This window comes from Melanostigma gelatinosum (assembly GCF_949748355.1).
Source record: "Melanostigma gelatinosum genome assembly, chromosome: 20".
Lineage (NCBI taxonomy): Eukaryota > Metazoa > Chordata > Actinopteri > Perciformes > Zoarcidae > Melanostigma > Melanostigma gelatinosum.
The window spans coordinates 21,118,047-21,135,453 of NC_136653.1; the positions used below are offsets into that span (position 1 = coordinate 21,118,047).

At 43.1% G+C, this 17,407-nt stretch overlaps 2 protein-coding genes across 8 annotated transcripts in view; one reads left to right on the forward strand and one right to left on the reverse strand.

The window, feature by feature from the left end:
* fars2 (phenylalanyl-tRNA synthetase 2, mitochondrial) overlaps positions 1 to 17,407 on the reverse strand; it is a 314,225-nt gene that overhangs the window by 48,698 nt on the left and 248,120 nt on the right. The window lies entirely within an intron of this gene.
* The window catches only part of unm_hu7910 (un-named hu7910), a 31,475-nt gene continuing 21,539 nt past the window's right edge, over positions 7,472 to 17,407 (forward strand). For 6 of the 7 annotated variants that reach the window (XM_079291614.1, XM_079291616.1, XM_079291615.1 and 3 more), the window contains exons 1-4: positions 7,472 to 7,899; positions 9,602 to 9,778; positions 11,552 to 11,596; positions 13,377 to 13,445. In XM_079291614.1, the coding sequence (XP_079147740.1) occupies positions 7,722 to 7,899; positions 9,602 to 9,778; positions 11,552 to 11,596; positions 13,377 to 13,445 (469 nt within the window). In that variant the 5' untranslated portion in view covers positions 7,472 to 7,721. The remainder of the gene's footprint in view (positions 7,900 to 9,601; positions 9,779 to 11,551; positions 11,597 to 13,376; positions 13,446 to 17,407) is intronic. The other variant, XM_079291618.1, reaches the window with a different exon arrangement.

The window sequence follows — 17,407 nt, forward strand, 5'->3', positions numbered from 1 at the left end:
TCAGACTGAGTCTCTGCTCCTTCCTGCCTTCTTTCACCTCGTTTCAAAAACCAAAAGCTGCTTTGTCACCTTCAAAATAAAATGACAAACATCTACGGAACCAACGCAGAGGAAAAAATGCACAGAAGACAAGTTTCATTGTTCATTATTATTACTATTGTTACTGTTAACAGCTACGTGATAAATGCAATACAACAGTTATGTAAACAGGCAGCGAGTGATGCTGTATCTTATTTACAGTATGAGATTATAATAATAACGATGTTTTTACTTTGTTTTTGTCGTCATGGATTTGTTTTTGTTTTTTTCCAGGCATCCTCTCACTGCTCAAACTACCGTCGCCCCGTTTACACCGCACCTGGTTTCACAACTGGTTTCACACCAAGTCTCTGACTTCATATCAGCCCCCCCCCCCCCTTAGAATGATCTCGAGGAAGTTGCCTTTTTCAGGACCGGAGGCGGAAAAATTTGTTGAATGTTTTCCGCCTCCTCGTGAATCGTCTTTTATTCCAGCCGAACATTTCTCTCATCGTTGATTTCAAGATAAAAATCACGTTTGGAAAATAGAAATCAATAAGTTGGATTTAAGTTTTCTTGATTAAAAAGAGTTTTATTGAGTTTGTTGCTGGAAAAGAGAAGTTGAGTAGATCCACGTCCCAGTTTGAGGTTGGAAACCTTGTAACTCCAAAGATTTAAACTTAAGAAGGAAAATTCAAAGTCCAGATTTGACTTCAATCCATCACTCAATGCTTTTTAAAAATGTGTAATGTTTTCCATATATTTAAAGTCTATTTAAAAAGGAGTTACAAGGTTTCCTCTGCACAGACCGGTGAAACCTCGGTGTAAAGGAGGCGAACGCCGTGCCTCAGTGACCCCACCTTGGTGTTTTAGAGACAATAACAATAATTATGATATGAATATATATATAAATATATACTTTTTAGTACTTTGAGTTGAAATACTTTTTAGTATTTTGCAAATACATGTCTCTGTATATAAAACAAAAGCCTACTGTAATAAACGAGAACAAAATTTAATACTGAACCTGTTGTGATGGTTTTATTTTGAAGGTTTCGGTGTGAGTCGTACTTCCCTTTTTCACACGAAAATAATGTTTTTGAAAACCAAACTCTCCGGAGCTCCCGCCTCTTTGCTAAGTAGTCTCCTAATGGCGGTTACTGATGAGAGGGTTTGAGTCGCCATCTTGGTTTTTCTTGCAACCAGTGAACAGGAAGTGACCATATATGGACTGAGGAGGAGTGACGTAGAGACGTATACGTCTGGTAGAGACCTGTCAATCACAGTAAGCCCCGCCCTAAAGCATCCCCTGCTTTATGGTCTGTGTGACTCTAAATGGACCATAATGTACTAAATGAACATCATGCTGTATTGAAGAAGACTTGAAACTAGAGATTGAGACATAAACTCATGTTTACAATGTTTACTGAGGTAATAAATCAAGAGAGAAGTAGAGTCATTTTCTATAGACTTCTATACAACCATGTCGATGCATCACAATCAATAAATCGACTGATTGGTCTGAGCTCGTCTGACTGAAGACACACAGGAACACAAGCTGTGCTCTCTGAGCTGCCTTGTTGCCCTTGAGCAAGACGCTGCACAGAGAAAGTGTGTATGTGTGTGTGTGTGTGTGTGTGTACTGAATTGTTTACTTGGTTATGTAACTCTCTCTGACCACACACACACACACACACACACACACAGGGGGTGCCAGAGTTCCTCTCTGTTTAATGGAGCTTCCCCGTCTGCCTGCCAAAAATCTGACTTTACTCTCTTAAAGGAACAGTTCACTTTAATACTGTTAAATTGCACAATGTAATTAAGGCCATTTTTTTAAATATTAGTACATTTCCAAATCTGCAGCAAATGTCTTTCTGTTTTTCTCTTCACTCTATTAGTGGAGTCACTTTTTAACTTTATTTTAATGTTACACACATGACGTTTGACCTACATTTAACCCATTCTCTGTGTCAGAACTGTTTATATTAAAAACACCTGCATTCTCTCTAGTGGCCACCAGGGGGCGACTCCTCTGGTTGTATAGAAGTCTATAGAAAATGACTCTACTTCTCTCTTGATTTATTCCCTCAGTAAACATTGTAAACATGAGTTTATGTCTCAATCTCTAGTTTCAAGTCTTCTTCAATACAGCATGATGTTCATTTAGTACATTATGCTCCATTTCATAACACATGAAAAATGCTTGAGTTTGGGAAAATGCACCAGTTTAAGAATGTTTAAAATATGACAATCATGTGACCGGACAAACACACCCACACTCTCACACACACACACACACACACACACACTCACTCACACACACACACACACACTCACACACTCACACACACACACACTCTCTCTCTCTCACACACACACACACTCTCACACACACACACACACTCACACTCTCACACACACACACACACACTCTCTCTCACACACACACACACTCTCTCTCTCTCACACACACACACACTCTCACACACACACACACACTCACACTCTCACACACACACACACACACACACACACACTCACTCACACACACACACACACTCACACACTCACACACACACACACTCTCTCTCTCTCACACACACACACACACACACACACTCTCACACACACACACACACTCACACTCTCACACACACACACACACACTCTCTCTCACACACACACACTCACTCATTCATCAAAAATACACAAGTTAAAGCTGATGTGTACACAGACGGCCTACTTTAAAAAACCTTAACGGACAGAAAAGAAAGAAAGACAGAAAGACGGAGAGGAAGAAGGAACGAAAGAGAGAAAGAGTTGAATGTCAAGCTCACACTAATTGTTTCTATTTTAGAGAGCGGAGCTGCTTTCACACTGATTTAAGGAGAGTCGGTGTAAAAGTGACCTAAAAACAAAGCAGAGAGCCAGCTGACGGTCACTGATAACACACACACACACACACACACACACACACACACACACACACACACAGATAACATTCACACACACTTTCTGACGCAACCTAACCAACATGGTGATTGTCTTTTTGAATTAATCGTCCTCATCGCATTCATCATTATTTTCTTGATCAGAAGAAGAAGAAGAAGAAGAAGAAGAAGAAGAAGACAGTGGAGGGCAATTGGAAGGGGGCAAAAAAATAAACACGACGGCCATTTTCTCCATTTTAAAGGCACCCAAAGGTGCTTTGTCATATTTTATGACACTATTGAAGACGACACTTCTGCAGTGAAGAAGTGTTCAAAAGAGAGCATCACAAATATTAAAGGAGACGAGAGGAAACAGGTTCCTCAGCAGGAGGAGAAACTGCAGGTGTTTGTGGAGCTTTACTGCCTCCTGCAGGAGGACGCGGGTACTGCAGGAGGCATAGAGTTCACCACAGAGACCATTTGACCAAAAACCTGATCGAACTTGTTTCCTCTTGTAACTCAAAGAGGTAAAACAAAGGTAATAGATTACTGTAATGGATTACTTCTGTATTCTTGCAAACTAAAAACTCCCTTTTAGTTGATTTTCATACTAAACATACTAACTGCTGTCCTAAATTAGTTTTGTGGCACTTTTAATATTTAACTTGACTTGACTACTCAGACTAATATCTCTTTTATGAAATATAATTATTTGTTATTGTAACAATTTGTTATTGTACTTTAAACCCCAGTTAGTTATACTGTAAAACGTCACAGTAAAGCAGCTGTGACCTCTTCTCGAGGCTAGAGAGTGAGGATAAGAACTTCATCCTGACTGAGGAGGAACTGAACTCACGTGGTACTACAGCGCCCTCTGGAGGTGGAAACAGGCACTGCGCTGCACCTCACGCGACCAGGAAAATATTTCCCTTCATCACATTAATAAACTCCATCATGACGCTATACACTGTTTATTCAGACCTGTCACATTCCTACTATGCTCGGCTTTATGGTAAGACTTTTTAAAGATGCATCTATGTATTTGTGCATAAATCCGCCTCCAGGTGTCATATTAACTCCACTGTTCACTTTGTGTGTCAGCTCATATCTCCAATGAAACCTGATGATTATGATGATTTTTCATAAATATATGACGGGGATGATGAGATGAGGCATAATGAAGAATTATAAAAATGGAGCTTGGATGAGGTTTAGTCACAATATGTATTTGTACACTTCAATTTAATATATTTCTCTTACTATATTATTAATATTATATTTATAAACCTTCGCTTTAATGCACTAACTCTACCAATAAAGTGTATTAACATCATAAAACAGATGTTTTAAACTCCTCTGCTGCCACGTTTTTTTACACTGTACAGCTGTACCGCAACCTGATTGGTTCAAATCCCCGAGAGCCCGCCCCGTTTTGTCCCGCCCCTCTGGCTCTGATTGGTCAAACAGACAACTCAATCACGGTAACTATGGACTTTGGTTTTTTTTTTTTGCTGGTATCCAAGTGAGGACGTGATTCACGGAGCGATGGCCCAGAAGAAGACTCCCAAAGCTCACCACAGGAAAGGTGAGTTTCCTCTCATTTAAAGGAGTTTTCTTCGCGGCAGAACGAAACTAAACACGTTTTCGGGAACATGCAGACGTGTTCTTTGATTCGGCACACGTACCGGGACCGTGTGCAGCTTCCTCAGCTGGACCCGCCTCAGGTTCCCAGCCCTCTTCAGGCGACAGTACGCGTCTAGCAGCGGTCACGAGCAGCAGTGAAACACCCGCTTTAAACACGCTAAAGACTGTTTGTGTGATTAAGCGGTGCCGAATGGAGGAGTGGGTTTAAACCGTCTATGCGCATGTCTTACATCGTGTTTTGTGAGGTTGTTTGCGTTCCTAACAAACAAAAGTATATTCAAGTGGAGGAAATTAGCATAGAGTCTGGTTTTTTGACGTCCTCGCGCTGCAGGAAACCCGAGCTAGTTTAGCCACTGTTAGCTCGCAGTCAACAATAAAATAACATTCATGACGTAATCTTTGTAAAGTAAAAGCATGCTCTGTGTGACTGAGAGCTTGTTGTCCAGCAGCATTTAGCGGAGAGCTGTTCGCTCTCTTACTGGTTGATGTTCTGGTGTCATGTTTGCATGTTTATAGCCATGCAAAACGAATAGTCCTGTTTGTTTCCTCATCTCCTCTACTTGGCTTGTCTCCTCCTTTCCTTCTATCTCACATCCTTGTTCCCTCTTCTCTCTCTGTTTCCTCTCCTTGTCTCCATTCCTTCCCTTCTATCTTTGTCTCTTCTCCTTGTTACCTCTCTCCTTGTCTCCTCCCTTTCCTCATCTCCTCTCCCTTCTGTCTCCTCTCCTCATATCCTCTCCTTGTTTCCTCTCCTCTCCTCATTTCCTCCCCTCTCCTCTCCTTGTCTCTTCTCCTTGTTGCCTGCCCTTTCCTCTTATCTTGTCCTCATTTCCTCTCCCTTTTGTCTCCTCATCTCCTCTCTCTGTTTTCTCTCCTCTACATGTCTCCCCCCTTGTCTCCATTCCTTGTGTCCATTCTGCTCTCCTCTCTTCCTCTCTTCTCCTTGTCTCTTCTCCTTGTTTCCTCTACTTGTTGCCTCTCTTCTCCTTGTCTCCTCTCCTTGTTTCCTCTACTTGATGCCTCTCTTCTCGCCCCTCTTCTCCTTGACTTTACAACCTTTCACCAAAAGACAAACATGCGGTACGAGTTCTAGTCCTGATCCTCCAGGGTTCTGGTCCAGGGTTCTAGTCCAGGGCTCTGGTCCAGGGCTCTGGTCGGTCGATCGATCGATCGATCGATAGATAGATAGATAGATCGATGTAAACTTTATTTATCCCCAGGGGGAAATTCGTTTGTAGCAGCAGCAATTTACAGAGTAAAATATAACGTATGGAATGCACAATATCTACAGTACAATAAAATAACAGAGCAGATATTGAATTGAAGGAATAGATTAATAAAAAAGAAGCTAGAATAGGAAATAGAAATGCACAGTATATACCATGAATATCGTGGTATATAATAAAGTATCGTGTGTGTGTGCACGCACAAACGCCAAGGTTACCGTACTTTTCAGACTGTAGGCCGCACCAGCTGATTTTTAAAAGAAAAAATAACTTGTGCATAGATAAGCCGCACTGGACTATAAGCCGCAGGTGTCCCCGTTGAACAGCAAGATGCTTTTAAGTAGCGGTGTCACGGATCACAAACCTCACGGTTCGGTTCGGATCAACAAAGAAAAGGGGAGGAGCCAAATATAACTTTGCTTTCCATTTATTAATTAAAGAACCTCAAGAACACTTAAAGCAAAGAACTTTGGGCGATAGTCTTACATGAAAACAAAAATATTGAAGATCTCCAATTTGAAACAAAATGAAATAAATAAATAAAAATAATACATTCAAGAATTCTGTTAAGTTTAAGTGCAACATGAGGTCTGTTGATATCCTCGTCCTTTCATCAATACTGAAAGAAACAACTTGGGTCTGTGTTTACTTCCTGTCAGGTCATTCAAATACACAATAATGTTACATTACTGTGACACTTTCAAAAAGATGAGAATATCTCCATTGTCTGGGGAGAGGGTCGGCCTTTCTGTGGTGATATTACTATTGGGCCTGTCCAGCTTCACTCTGATGCTTCTGTCAGCACCTGAACCAGGTGTGTGTGTGTGTGACTCTCACAGAGGGGGCGTGTCTACAGCACCTGCCCCAGGTGTGTGTGTGTGTGACTCTCACAGAGGGGGCGTGTCTACAGCACCTGCCCCAGGTGTGTGTCTGTGTGACTCTCACAGAGGGGGCGTGTCTACAGCACCTGCCCCAGGTGTGTGTGACTCTCACAGAGGGGGCGTGTCTACAGCACCTGCCCCAGGTGTGTGTCTGTGTGACTCTCGAAAAACCCGTATATAAAGCGCACCGGACTATAAGCCGACGCCTCAAAGCGTGGGGTAAAAAGTAGCGGCTTATAGTCCGAAAAGTACGGTATTTGGTGTGCTATTCTGTCCTCTCTGGCATCTCACACACACTCTCTCACACACACTCACACACACACACACGCATTCTCTCACACACACACGCACACACACACACACTCACTCTCACTCTCACGCTCACTCTCACTCTCACACACACACACACACACACACACGCATTCTCTCACACACACACACACATTCTCTCACACACACTCACACACACACACACGCATTCTCTCACACACACACACACACATTCTCACACGCACACACACACTCACTCACTCTCACTCTCACTCTCACTCTCACACACACACACACATTCTCTCTCTCTCTCTCACACACACACACACACATTCTCTCACACACACACACGCGCGCACACACACAAACACATTCTCTCACACACACACTCACACACACTGTCTCTGGGTTTGTCAGCTCTAATAATAGTGAGGATCAGGTTCTGGAGGCCAGTAGACTGTAGCGAGGAGGAGGAGGAGGAGGAGGAGGAAGAGGAGGAGCTCAGTCTCTCCTGCTGAGCTCTGAGTCACTTTGTGTCGTCGTCTTCTTCTTCACTGCTTTCATCTTTAATATCTTTTGGAATGTTTCTTCTTCTTGGATCTTGTGATTGGACTTTTTCTTAAAGTCCTTTTATCCGGTTCTTGATCATCGTTGGTCACTTTCTTTATGGTGTTCTAGTCTGCACTGGTCTGCACTGGTTCCCGGCTGGTCCTGGTCCCGTTTTTGTGGGTCCAGCTGAGAGTTGCTCCATGCAGCGCTACCGCCAACAATATGGCGCCTCCTACCCCCCCACAGCCTCCCCAGCTCCTGTAGAGGAGATCCATGCTGACGAGGAGGAGGAGGAGGTGTACACTGAAGAGGAGGTGTATGGGGAGGAGGCTGAGCTGCTGATACAGGAGGAGGTGGAGCCTGTGGTCCAGGAGACAGGTAGGCCTGGTGCAGGAACAAGGTTTGACCTAGTTTGGTTTGGTCTGGTTCTTATCTGGCCCGGTTGGGTTTGGTTAGGAGGTGTTAAAGAGGAGGCGGCCTCACAGACCAAGGAGGAAGTGCAGCCCGATGTCCAGGAGACAGGTAGGAAAGGTTTGGCTTGGTGTAGCTTGGCTTGGTTTAGCTTGGTTTGGTTTAGCTTAGCTTGGTTTGGTTTAGCTTAGCTTGGTTTGGTTTGGTTTAGCTTGGTTTGGTTTAGCTTGGCTTAGCTTGGTTTGGTTTAGCTTAGCTTGGTTTGGTTTGGTTTAGCTTGGTTTGGTTTAGCTTGGTTTGGTTTAGCTTGGTTTGGTTTAGCTTGGCTTAGCTTAGCTTAGCTTGGTTTGGTTTAGCTTAGCTTGGTTTGGTTTAGCTTAGCTTGGTTTGGTTTAGCTTAGCTTGGTTTGGTTTAGCTTGGTTTAGCTTAGCTTAGCTTGGTTTGGTTTAGCTTAGCTTGGTTTGGTTTAGCTTGGTTTGGTTTGGTTTGGCTTGGCTTAGCTTGGTTTGGTTTGGTTTGGTTTAGCTTGGTTTGGTTTGGTTTAGCTTAGCTTGGTTTGGTTTGGTTTAGCTTGGTTTGGTTTAGCTTGGTTTGGTTTAGCTTGGTTTGGTTTAGCTTGGTTTGGTTTGGTTTAGCTTGGTTTGGTTTAGCTTGGTTTGGTTTAGCTTGGTTTGGTTTGGTTTAGCTTGGTTTGGTTTAGCTTGGTTTGGTTTAGCTTGGCTTGGCATCTGTTGGTATTTAGTTTGTTTCATAGCTCGACATTTAGAATGTTTGAATTGTTGTGTATCATGAATTTAATGCAAACTCAATACAATCTCTCGATTTTTTTTTTCAAAATAAAAGCCTTCCAGTGTGGGGCTTTTACTTGATAACGCAGTGAAGCAGCCACAGAAAGTCTTGAGTGACATTGGATTCAGCTTCGAGCTGTAATACATTCAAAAAGCTTCATAGTTGTGTACGAACCGCGGGGTTATCTTTGGTGGATTAATGCAAAATTAACCAAGAATTATCTTTATTTTCACGCTAAAAGAAAGTTCTGAGCACATCTTTAGATTTAAAAAGGTGCTTTTGAAGGATTCTTTGCAGAGAAACTCAGTTTAAATCAACCAAATGTTTAGTCGACAAAAAGCGGACAAATGTCAGTGGAAAACAATCGTACGAATGTTAGTGGCTAAGATTATTTTTAGTCGATTAGTTGTTTTTTATGCTTTTTTAATGCAGAATTAATTCCTAAAAACTTAATGAGCACATCTCTAAAAAACAAAAGTAGCAGCATTTGAAGCTCTAATTAGATATATTGACTCGTGTATGTATCTTTTTTTAGCTTTTCTTTATCAAAGAAGCAGATATTTTCCTGAGAAGAGTCCGATAAAAGACCGTCTGTGGTTTCTGTCTTCTATCGAGCTCATTATTAGCTGTCAGCTGCTGTCGTTTCCTCTCTTTTGTGGATGGTGTTGACTCCCTCGCTCTATTCCTGGGTCGGCCTGCCCTCTCTGGCTTCCTGCCATGTTGTCTTTGGACGTAGATTTGTGTCAAAGTTTGATATAAAAAGAGTTCAAAGTGTTTTTTAAAAGCTTAATGTAGACGTTGCAGAACACTAACAGGGTCTGAGGCGTCAACGTAGAAAGTTACACACTTTAAAATACTGAAACATCTTCATGTCCTCAGAGGGGAAGACGCCGGTGGAAAGCAAGAATGGAAAGAGGACGGAGAGAGGAGGTGAAGGAGGAGGAGGAGGAGCCAAGTACTCCATGTTTACCTGGTTCGTGGTCCTGGCTCTGCTGGGAGTCTGGAGCTCCGTGGCCGTGGTCTACTTCGACATCGTGGACTACGACAGCGTCATCGGTGAGTAAGACGAGTTACGTTTACCTCGTTAATGAAGGAAGACGTCCAGACAGGGAGGATATATGTTCACTTCATTCAATTCACATGATGATTGAAGCTGTCGATGCTCCTCAGTTTAATCTGACGAAATGTAAAAGACTGTGAACATATGAATTTAAAATGTGTGAGTCACAGTTCAGTTTGTATGACAGAAAATCAAAAACAATCAATGCACTCAGTGATCAATTATATGCAAATGAAACTGAACATTTGCCTCCAACTCTGATACCAAATAACAGACGTAGCTTCACATGAAGTTCGTCAAAAAGCAGGAAGTTAAAAGATAAAAGACGACTATAAGATATGTTTTGTCACAATTACACAAAACAATCTTCATACTTCTCAGAAGACGTGTCGCAATAACAAGATGAAGATCTGGTAGATCTGATAATTATGAGCAACAGAAGTCAGAGCTTCATGCGTTAAAGCTGCATTCTCTCTAGTGTCCACCAGGGGGCGACTCCTCTGGTTGTATAGAAGTCTATAGAAAATGACTCTACTTCTCTCTTGATTTATTACCTCAGTAAACATTGTAAACATGAGTTTATGTCTCAATCTCTAGTTTCAAGTCTTCTTCAATACAGCATGATGTTCATTTAGTACATTATGGTCCATTTAGAGTCACACAGACCATAAAGCAGGGGATGCTTTAGGGCGGGGCTACACGCTGATTGACAGGAATAATGACGTGAAATCTGATAAACGAGTGAGTTTCATGTTTTCAGAACTTTTGACAGCAAAACCAAATAATGTTGTGTTGTGACATTTGCTGACTTAGTTTCTGTTTCACAACACACACACGTACACACACACACACACACACTCAGACTCAGACATTGAACTTTAAGTTTTCAAAATGTTGGTTTTCATACAGGAACTGTCTTTATGTGGTTATGACCGTCATGCAGGAGTTTCACAAGCTCTTCCTCTCAGACGCGCACACACACGCAGACACACACACACACACACACACACAGACACACAGACACACACACACGCACACACAGACGCACACACAGACGCACGCACACACACACACACAGACACACACACACACACACACACACACACACACACACACAGAGCTGTACGTGTCAGCTGACATGTTTCTCTCAGATTGTCTGTTATGTCTCGGCTCTCTGTGTGTGAAGTGTTTCTGGGCTTCAGCTGGAAAACATATTATACAAAGTATTACAACAAAGGTGATCAAAGAGCCTCATTTAGGATTTTATTTGCTTTACTTTTATGATAGTTTAATAGAAATGTGTGTTTTTTGAAGCATAATAATAATGATGATAATCACTGTGCTCGTTTTGTATTAGACAATATAAAACTGTGTAAAAATATCTTTTTTTTGGCAGCGAATGTGCTGTTTGTGGATGACCAATCCTTCAAAGTAAAAGCCTCCAAACAGTGTGTCTTCTCTGGATGACTTTTACTGCAGACTGAATCTAATCTTTGATTATTTATATATATTCATATATATATATATATATTCATATATATTCATATATATATATATATATTCATATATATTCATATATATATATATATATATATATATATATATATATATATATATGAATATGAAGGCGTCATGCAGCCGTGTGTCTCTCTGTGACTCTGTACTTCTTTGCACTAACTCTTCTTCTTCTGCTCTCAGAGGTGTAGGTTCACCCTGCAGTGACCTTTACTCTGTCTTCTTCTTCTCTTGTTTCTTTTCTCTGCATGCAGCCAGAGCTAAGGAGTTTCGTATGAACTTTTCTGAAGTTTTACAAGGTACGGTCTCAAGATTCTAAACTGACATTTTCACACCAAACTGCTTCAAACAGGATGTCATGAGGTGAAAAGAGTTGAGGATAAACCCCGCTGCAGTAAAACCAGAGGTTTTCTAAAGGGAGTCTGTGCCTCAGAAACACTGCCATGTCTGTCCACAGGGGGCGCCAGAATACACTACGCTTTACTTTAAGGTCTTCATAGATCTCTACGAGCATCTGCGTCACACTAATGTTATATCTAGAGTGTTCTGTTCTTTGTGTTTGCTGCAAACAGAAACAATCTGCAGCTCTTCTTCTACTTTCTATCACAAACTAGAGCTTCCCAGAGAGAAAGAGACGTGTGTGACTGAAGCTGTTCAGAGAAACCAAAGACGAGAGAAACTAAACTGTGGTTTCAGAACGCCTCAAACACTCGGCAGCAGTTTGTTTCTCTCCTGCAGAAAGCACTCTCATGAGAACAGCTTCAAGCTTTACAGGTCGACCGATGGAGAAGTCCACTAATCCATGACGTAGATGTTCCTTCTGCTGTGGACGTATTTTAGACGCTTAAAAGAATGAATATCAGTTTAAATGAAGGCTTTATTTAGAATGTCTTCACAGCTTTACCTTCTGTCAGACGGGGAAGTGAAGCTGTGATCTACCTCCAGCCTGCATCCACTGAACACTGATTCCACCTCAGGACAGGAGCTGCTGCTGCCTCCTCTATCAGTGCGTTGGTGTTGTCACTAGCAGTAGCAGCAGTAGCTCTGCGCTGCGAGAGGTAGAATCAGCGCTGCAGTAGAGTCTGCTGGTCACAGATCCACTGCTGGTCTTGGTTCCTACCGATTGATCCGACGGCTGATCGGCTCCTACGGTCGTTAATACACGACGATGAAGAAGAACCTCATGCACCCGCATTAGAGGGCCAGGGGGCTTACTCAATTATTATTATTATTATTATATCTTTTCTTGTTTTATTTTATTTTGTTGATTTTACTACATTTGTTATTTTATTTATTCCTGAGTTTATTGTGGTCGTATCGACTGTCTCACTGATCTTTCTGTTGCTGTTGTTGTTGTTTTGCTGATGCTGCTTTTGTCTGTCAAAGCACTTTGTGACCTGTGTTTAAAGGTGCAATGTAAATAAAGTTGTTATTATTATTATTATTATTATTATACGTAGCGACGTCATCGTGCAGGAACCTTCATCGGGTCATGTGGGGAAAATAGCATTTTTAACACAAACACGTAATTCAACCAAAATGTGAACGTTGTTATTTGAATCCATGAGGAACGACACTAAGAAGCTACAGAATGATATGAAACCCTATAAATAGTGTACTGGCCCTTTAAATGACGCCTGCTGTAGGTTTATGGTCTGCATGTGGACTCAGATTCTGAAATGAGGTTTTTGTAGATTTCTTCAGAACAGATGACTCATCGTCTTCCTCACCACATCCTTCCTCTTCCTCACACGTCGTGCTCTTTGACACACTGCTGTGCTATTAATATGCTGCGTCCTCTGTTCTTATTAATAGCTTTGTGTCGCTGCCTAAAGGCTGCAACAGTTCAAATACAGTAGAAATACAGCTTCAGTCCATGAACACTTGCATGATATGTGAAGTATGTTTATGGGTGCCTGAGAAGGTCACGTCGTATGAACATGAAACACTTGTGCTGTATGTTAAAATACAAGAACTTACAACTTATTAGAGAAAACAAATGCATCAAAAGCCGAAAGTAAGATGTGTCATTTATGCAAATTAATCATTAACTTCCTCTCCCTCCTCTTCCTCCCTCAGGTAAACTGACGGCCTACGACGCCGATGGAGACGGAGACTTTGACGTTGAAGATGCTAAAGTTCTGCTCGGCAAGTCTGCTTTTTTTTATTCCTCTTTCGTCTTCTGCCTGTTTGTTCTGCGTGTGCCTCTGTTTTTAAAACGGTAACCCGACTTCTTCTTCTGTGGTGTGAAAGCTACTAAAGCAGCGAGGGATGGCCTGTTTGTTTTGTTGCCTGAAGAAGAACGTTTGAAGAGACGTTCACAGCAGCGCTGGAATCATCTGATGCTGTTAAAAGCAGAAAGAAATACACAGAAACGTGTGTGTGTGTGTGTGTGTGTGTGTGTGTGTGTGTGTGTGTGTGTGTGTGTGTGTGTGTGTGTGTGTGTGTGTGTGTGTGTGTGTGTGTGTGTGTGTGTGTAAAAAGCAGATGGCACAAACAATAACAACGCTGCCGTATTTACGACTACATGACGTTCTGTTGAGTGTTGATGGAGCTGCTACAATGTTAGCTTAGCATAGCATTGATCAATGCAAACTCCATTCAGAAAACAAGCGTTTTAAAACGTGTCGTCTTGGGGAGAGAACTAAGAAAACATGAATTCAGGTTCAGTTATTTCAGCATCATTTTAATCCGTTTATTGTAATTAGATTTACAGCGAAATCAGTTCATTTTGGGTTCGAACAGCTGTAGTGGACTGGAGCCAAGATGGCCGCCTCTGTAGTTTAGAGGAAGCCTGACGAGACGGAGACAGGAAGTTGTTGTTGTCTTTGGTTCATGTTCTTTAACTCGCTTTCTTTCTCTTTCCCGCTTCGCCATCTTTTATTTTGTTGTCCTGTTTTGTTTCAGTCGCTCTCCATTCCTTTGTACCACCTCCTTACTTCCTTCTCTCTCTCCCTCCTTCCTTATCTCCTCCCTCCCTCCTTCCTTCCTTCTCTCATACTCTCCTCCCTCCTTCCTTCCTTCCTTCTCTCTCTCATAGTCTCCTCCCTCCCTCCTTCCTTCCTTCCTTCCTTCCTTCTCTCTCTCATAGTCTCCTCCCTCCCTCCTTCCTTCCTTCCTTCCTTCTCTCTCTCATAGTCTCCTCCCTCCCTCCTTCCTTCCTTCTCTCTCTCACACTCCTCCTTCCTTCCTTCTCCCTCCTTCCTTCTCTCATCCCTCCCTCCTTCCTTCCTTCTCTCTCTCTCACACTCTTCTCACTCTCCACCTTCCTTCCTTCCTTCTCTCTCTCTCCCTCCTTCCTTCTCCTCTTCCTCTTGACATACATCCTCCCCCGCTTTGTGCTTCACCCTTGCTTCTTCTCCCTCCCCCCTTTTTCCACCTGCACCTCTGCTGTCATCCTTTCTGCGTTCCCTCCTCCCTCCCTTTCTCTCTCCCCTTCTCTCTCTCTCGTCAGGCTTGACCAAAGATGGCGGCGGTAGTGCGAACGCTGAGTCGCTTGAGGAGGTTCTTAATATTTTAGCAGAGGAGGGCTCTGATTGGATCTATGGCTTCTTCACCTTCCTTTATGACGTAGTGTCCTCACCCGTAGAGGGGGAGGAGGGGAAGACCTCCTCTGAAGACGAGGAGGTCAAAGGGGTCCCGCTGGACCGCCAGAACCAGTAGGAGGACAGGAAGCAGAGCCGGTGGCTCGGCTCCGGGGTCCACTACGACCAATGAGGACCAGACTGAGGCGGTCCGGTCCGGCTGGAGGAGGACTGAGGACGGTCTGGTTCCCACTGCAGGGCCCGACTGGCCCGACTGGGCCGAACATCCTTTAAATGCAGGAGGAAACCAAACGGTCTGAAGACAGTAGTTCTGATTCAAGGATGCAGTTCATTTACTGGTTTATTTGATATAAAGCAGATCCTGTGCTGGATTATGACACGTTTTCTTATTGTGTATATGTTGCCCGAGATTAAGACGATAAAAATACAGTTCATTTAACGCCGAGCACGTCACCACAGTGTGTATTTTACATTTATTACTTAGACTTTAGTCACCGTCACTCTTTCATGTTTGAATTCATTTATTTATATCATCGTCACTGAGAGACTGTTTTAAAACTGATTCTCTTAAATCTGACATCTCCCGACAGAGGTTAAGCCCCGCCCCATTTGATGTTTGTACATTTAAAAGATATCGGACTCACAATAAGACATTAAGTGTCACAAAGTGACGTCTCTCTCTGATAATAACAGCCGATGATAAAAACACGTCACGTAAAAGATACCGTTACATTTGGAGCAATGCTAAGCTAACTAGCTTGCTAGCAAGACAAGCTAACGGCCGTGTTGGTGTTGATGACGAGAGATGTTTCACACAAAACTAAAATCATCGACGACAAACTGAGACTTTCTTGACGTGCAAAATGAGTTCTTAAATTGACAAACGTCACTTCAAACGGGATCAGAAACGATATTTATTCTTCTCTACGAGCTTCATTTCACTCCATTATTTACACAACGTATAAAAAAAACGTCTAAATGACATCATGAGATGAAGAATGGACGATCTCTGTACAGCTGATTGTCCGTCTGGTCCTCAATCGCTCAGTCGGAGGCTGTTTTGTGTGTTCCGCTGTGTTCCGCTGATATTAACACGACTCACTTTATGTTAACGACACCTTTCTGCCTGTCGACCACCGACCGTCACAGGTGTGTAGATCTTATAAATGTGATGCATTGAACATTTCTGCGTTTCGGTGTTTCTCCACTGAATAACAGCAGCTGGTTGTAACGGCAGCATCGCCAGCCTTCTTTGTGTTACGCTGTGTTTGTGAGTAGCTTTCATCGAGGCTCCTCTTCTGTTCTGCTCAGATGAGAAGAAGTTAAAAGCTCTCCGGAGAGACCATCTGAGGAAAGGTACCGGCATAAAAGTGTGTTTTCCTGCTCTGATGCTAAGCTAACAGCTAACAGATCCGTCTGTTTGTGAACCTTGTAGAGCAGCGGTTCCCAAACTTTTTAGGCCACGCACCCCCTTCTACATCCCGACCGGGTTCACGCACCCCCAACCCCCCACACACACACCTTAAAAAAAAAAAGCAACAGAGCCGCATAAAAATCGGACGAATGAGAGAACAGTTTGCTCGCGCGTGGCGTTTGTTTACAAGATAAAAAAAACACAAAAACTCTTCCTGCACCGTGCCTTCGAAAAGGTAACGGACGTAACGTTACGAAGGTAACGGACGATTGGCCCCAGCAACGAGGCACATCACCCGGTCACAATACCTCCAGAATGTCCCCCGGGTGAAATCCGGGACTTGGTTTTATGGTTCCGAGTGGCGGCGCTCACTCGTTGGCGCTGGGACGCGAGGTCTCCAGCCGCCCCGCCGTGAGGCACCCGATCGTCGGGTCTGTCAGCCCTCGGAACAGGCCGCGGGTCAATAACTTGTGGGTGGCGGGGTAGCGGCGAGGCAGATCACAGAAACATAATAAAGACTAGAGTACAGCAAAGATATGTTGATGAGAAGCGTATTTGTAGGTCAAACACAAACGTAATCAGGGAGAAAATACGTTCGTGGTAAAACGTAATTGAGAATGCATTTTAGTTTTGGGGGAACGTAATTTTTAGGAGACAGGACTGCACCGCCATTACATTTTTCCTCTCGCGCACCCCCTAGAGGCAGCTCGCGCACCCCCAGGGGTGCGCGCACCCCACTTTGGGAATCCCTGTTGTAGAGGACAGGAAAGAGGTGAAGAAGAAGAAAGGTCACAGTAAAGGTAGAAGCCTTTGATTCTCATCTGAACGGGTTTCCAACAATAACACAACCTGCTTGGTGACGTAGTTTAACGCTCTGAACCCAAAAACACACGTTTGCTTTTAAACAATCACCAAAACTACACCGTTTATCACAACCAGAAGCTGTAAAAACGTCAATATCGTCTGATCTTACATCTTTCCGACGGTCCTTGAACACATCGTGTGTGACGAAGACTTCAGAGAGAGAGAGAGAGAGAGAGAGAGAGAGAGAGAGAGAGAGAGAGAGAGAGAGAGAGAGAGAGAGAGAGAGAGAGAGAGAGAGAGAGAGAGAGAGAGAGAGAGAGAGAGAGAGAGAGAGAGAGAGAGAGAGA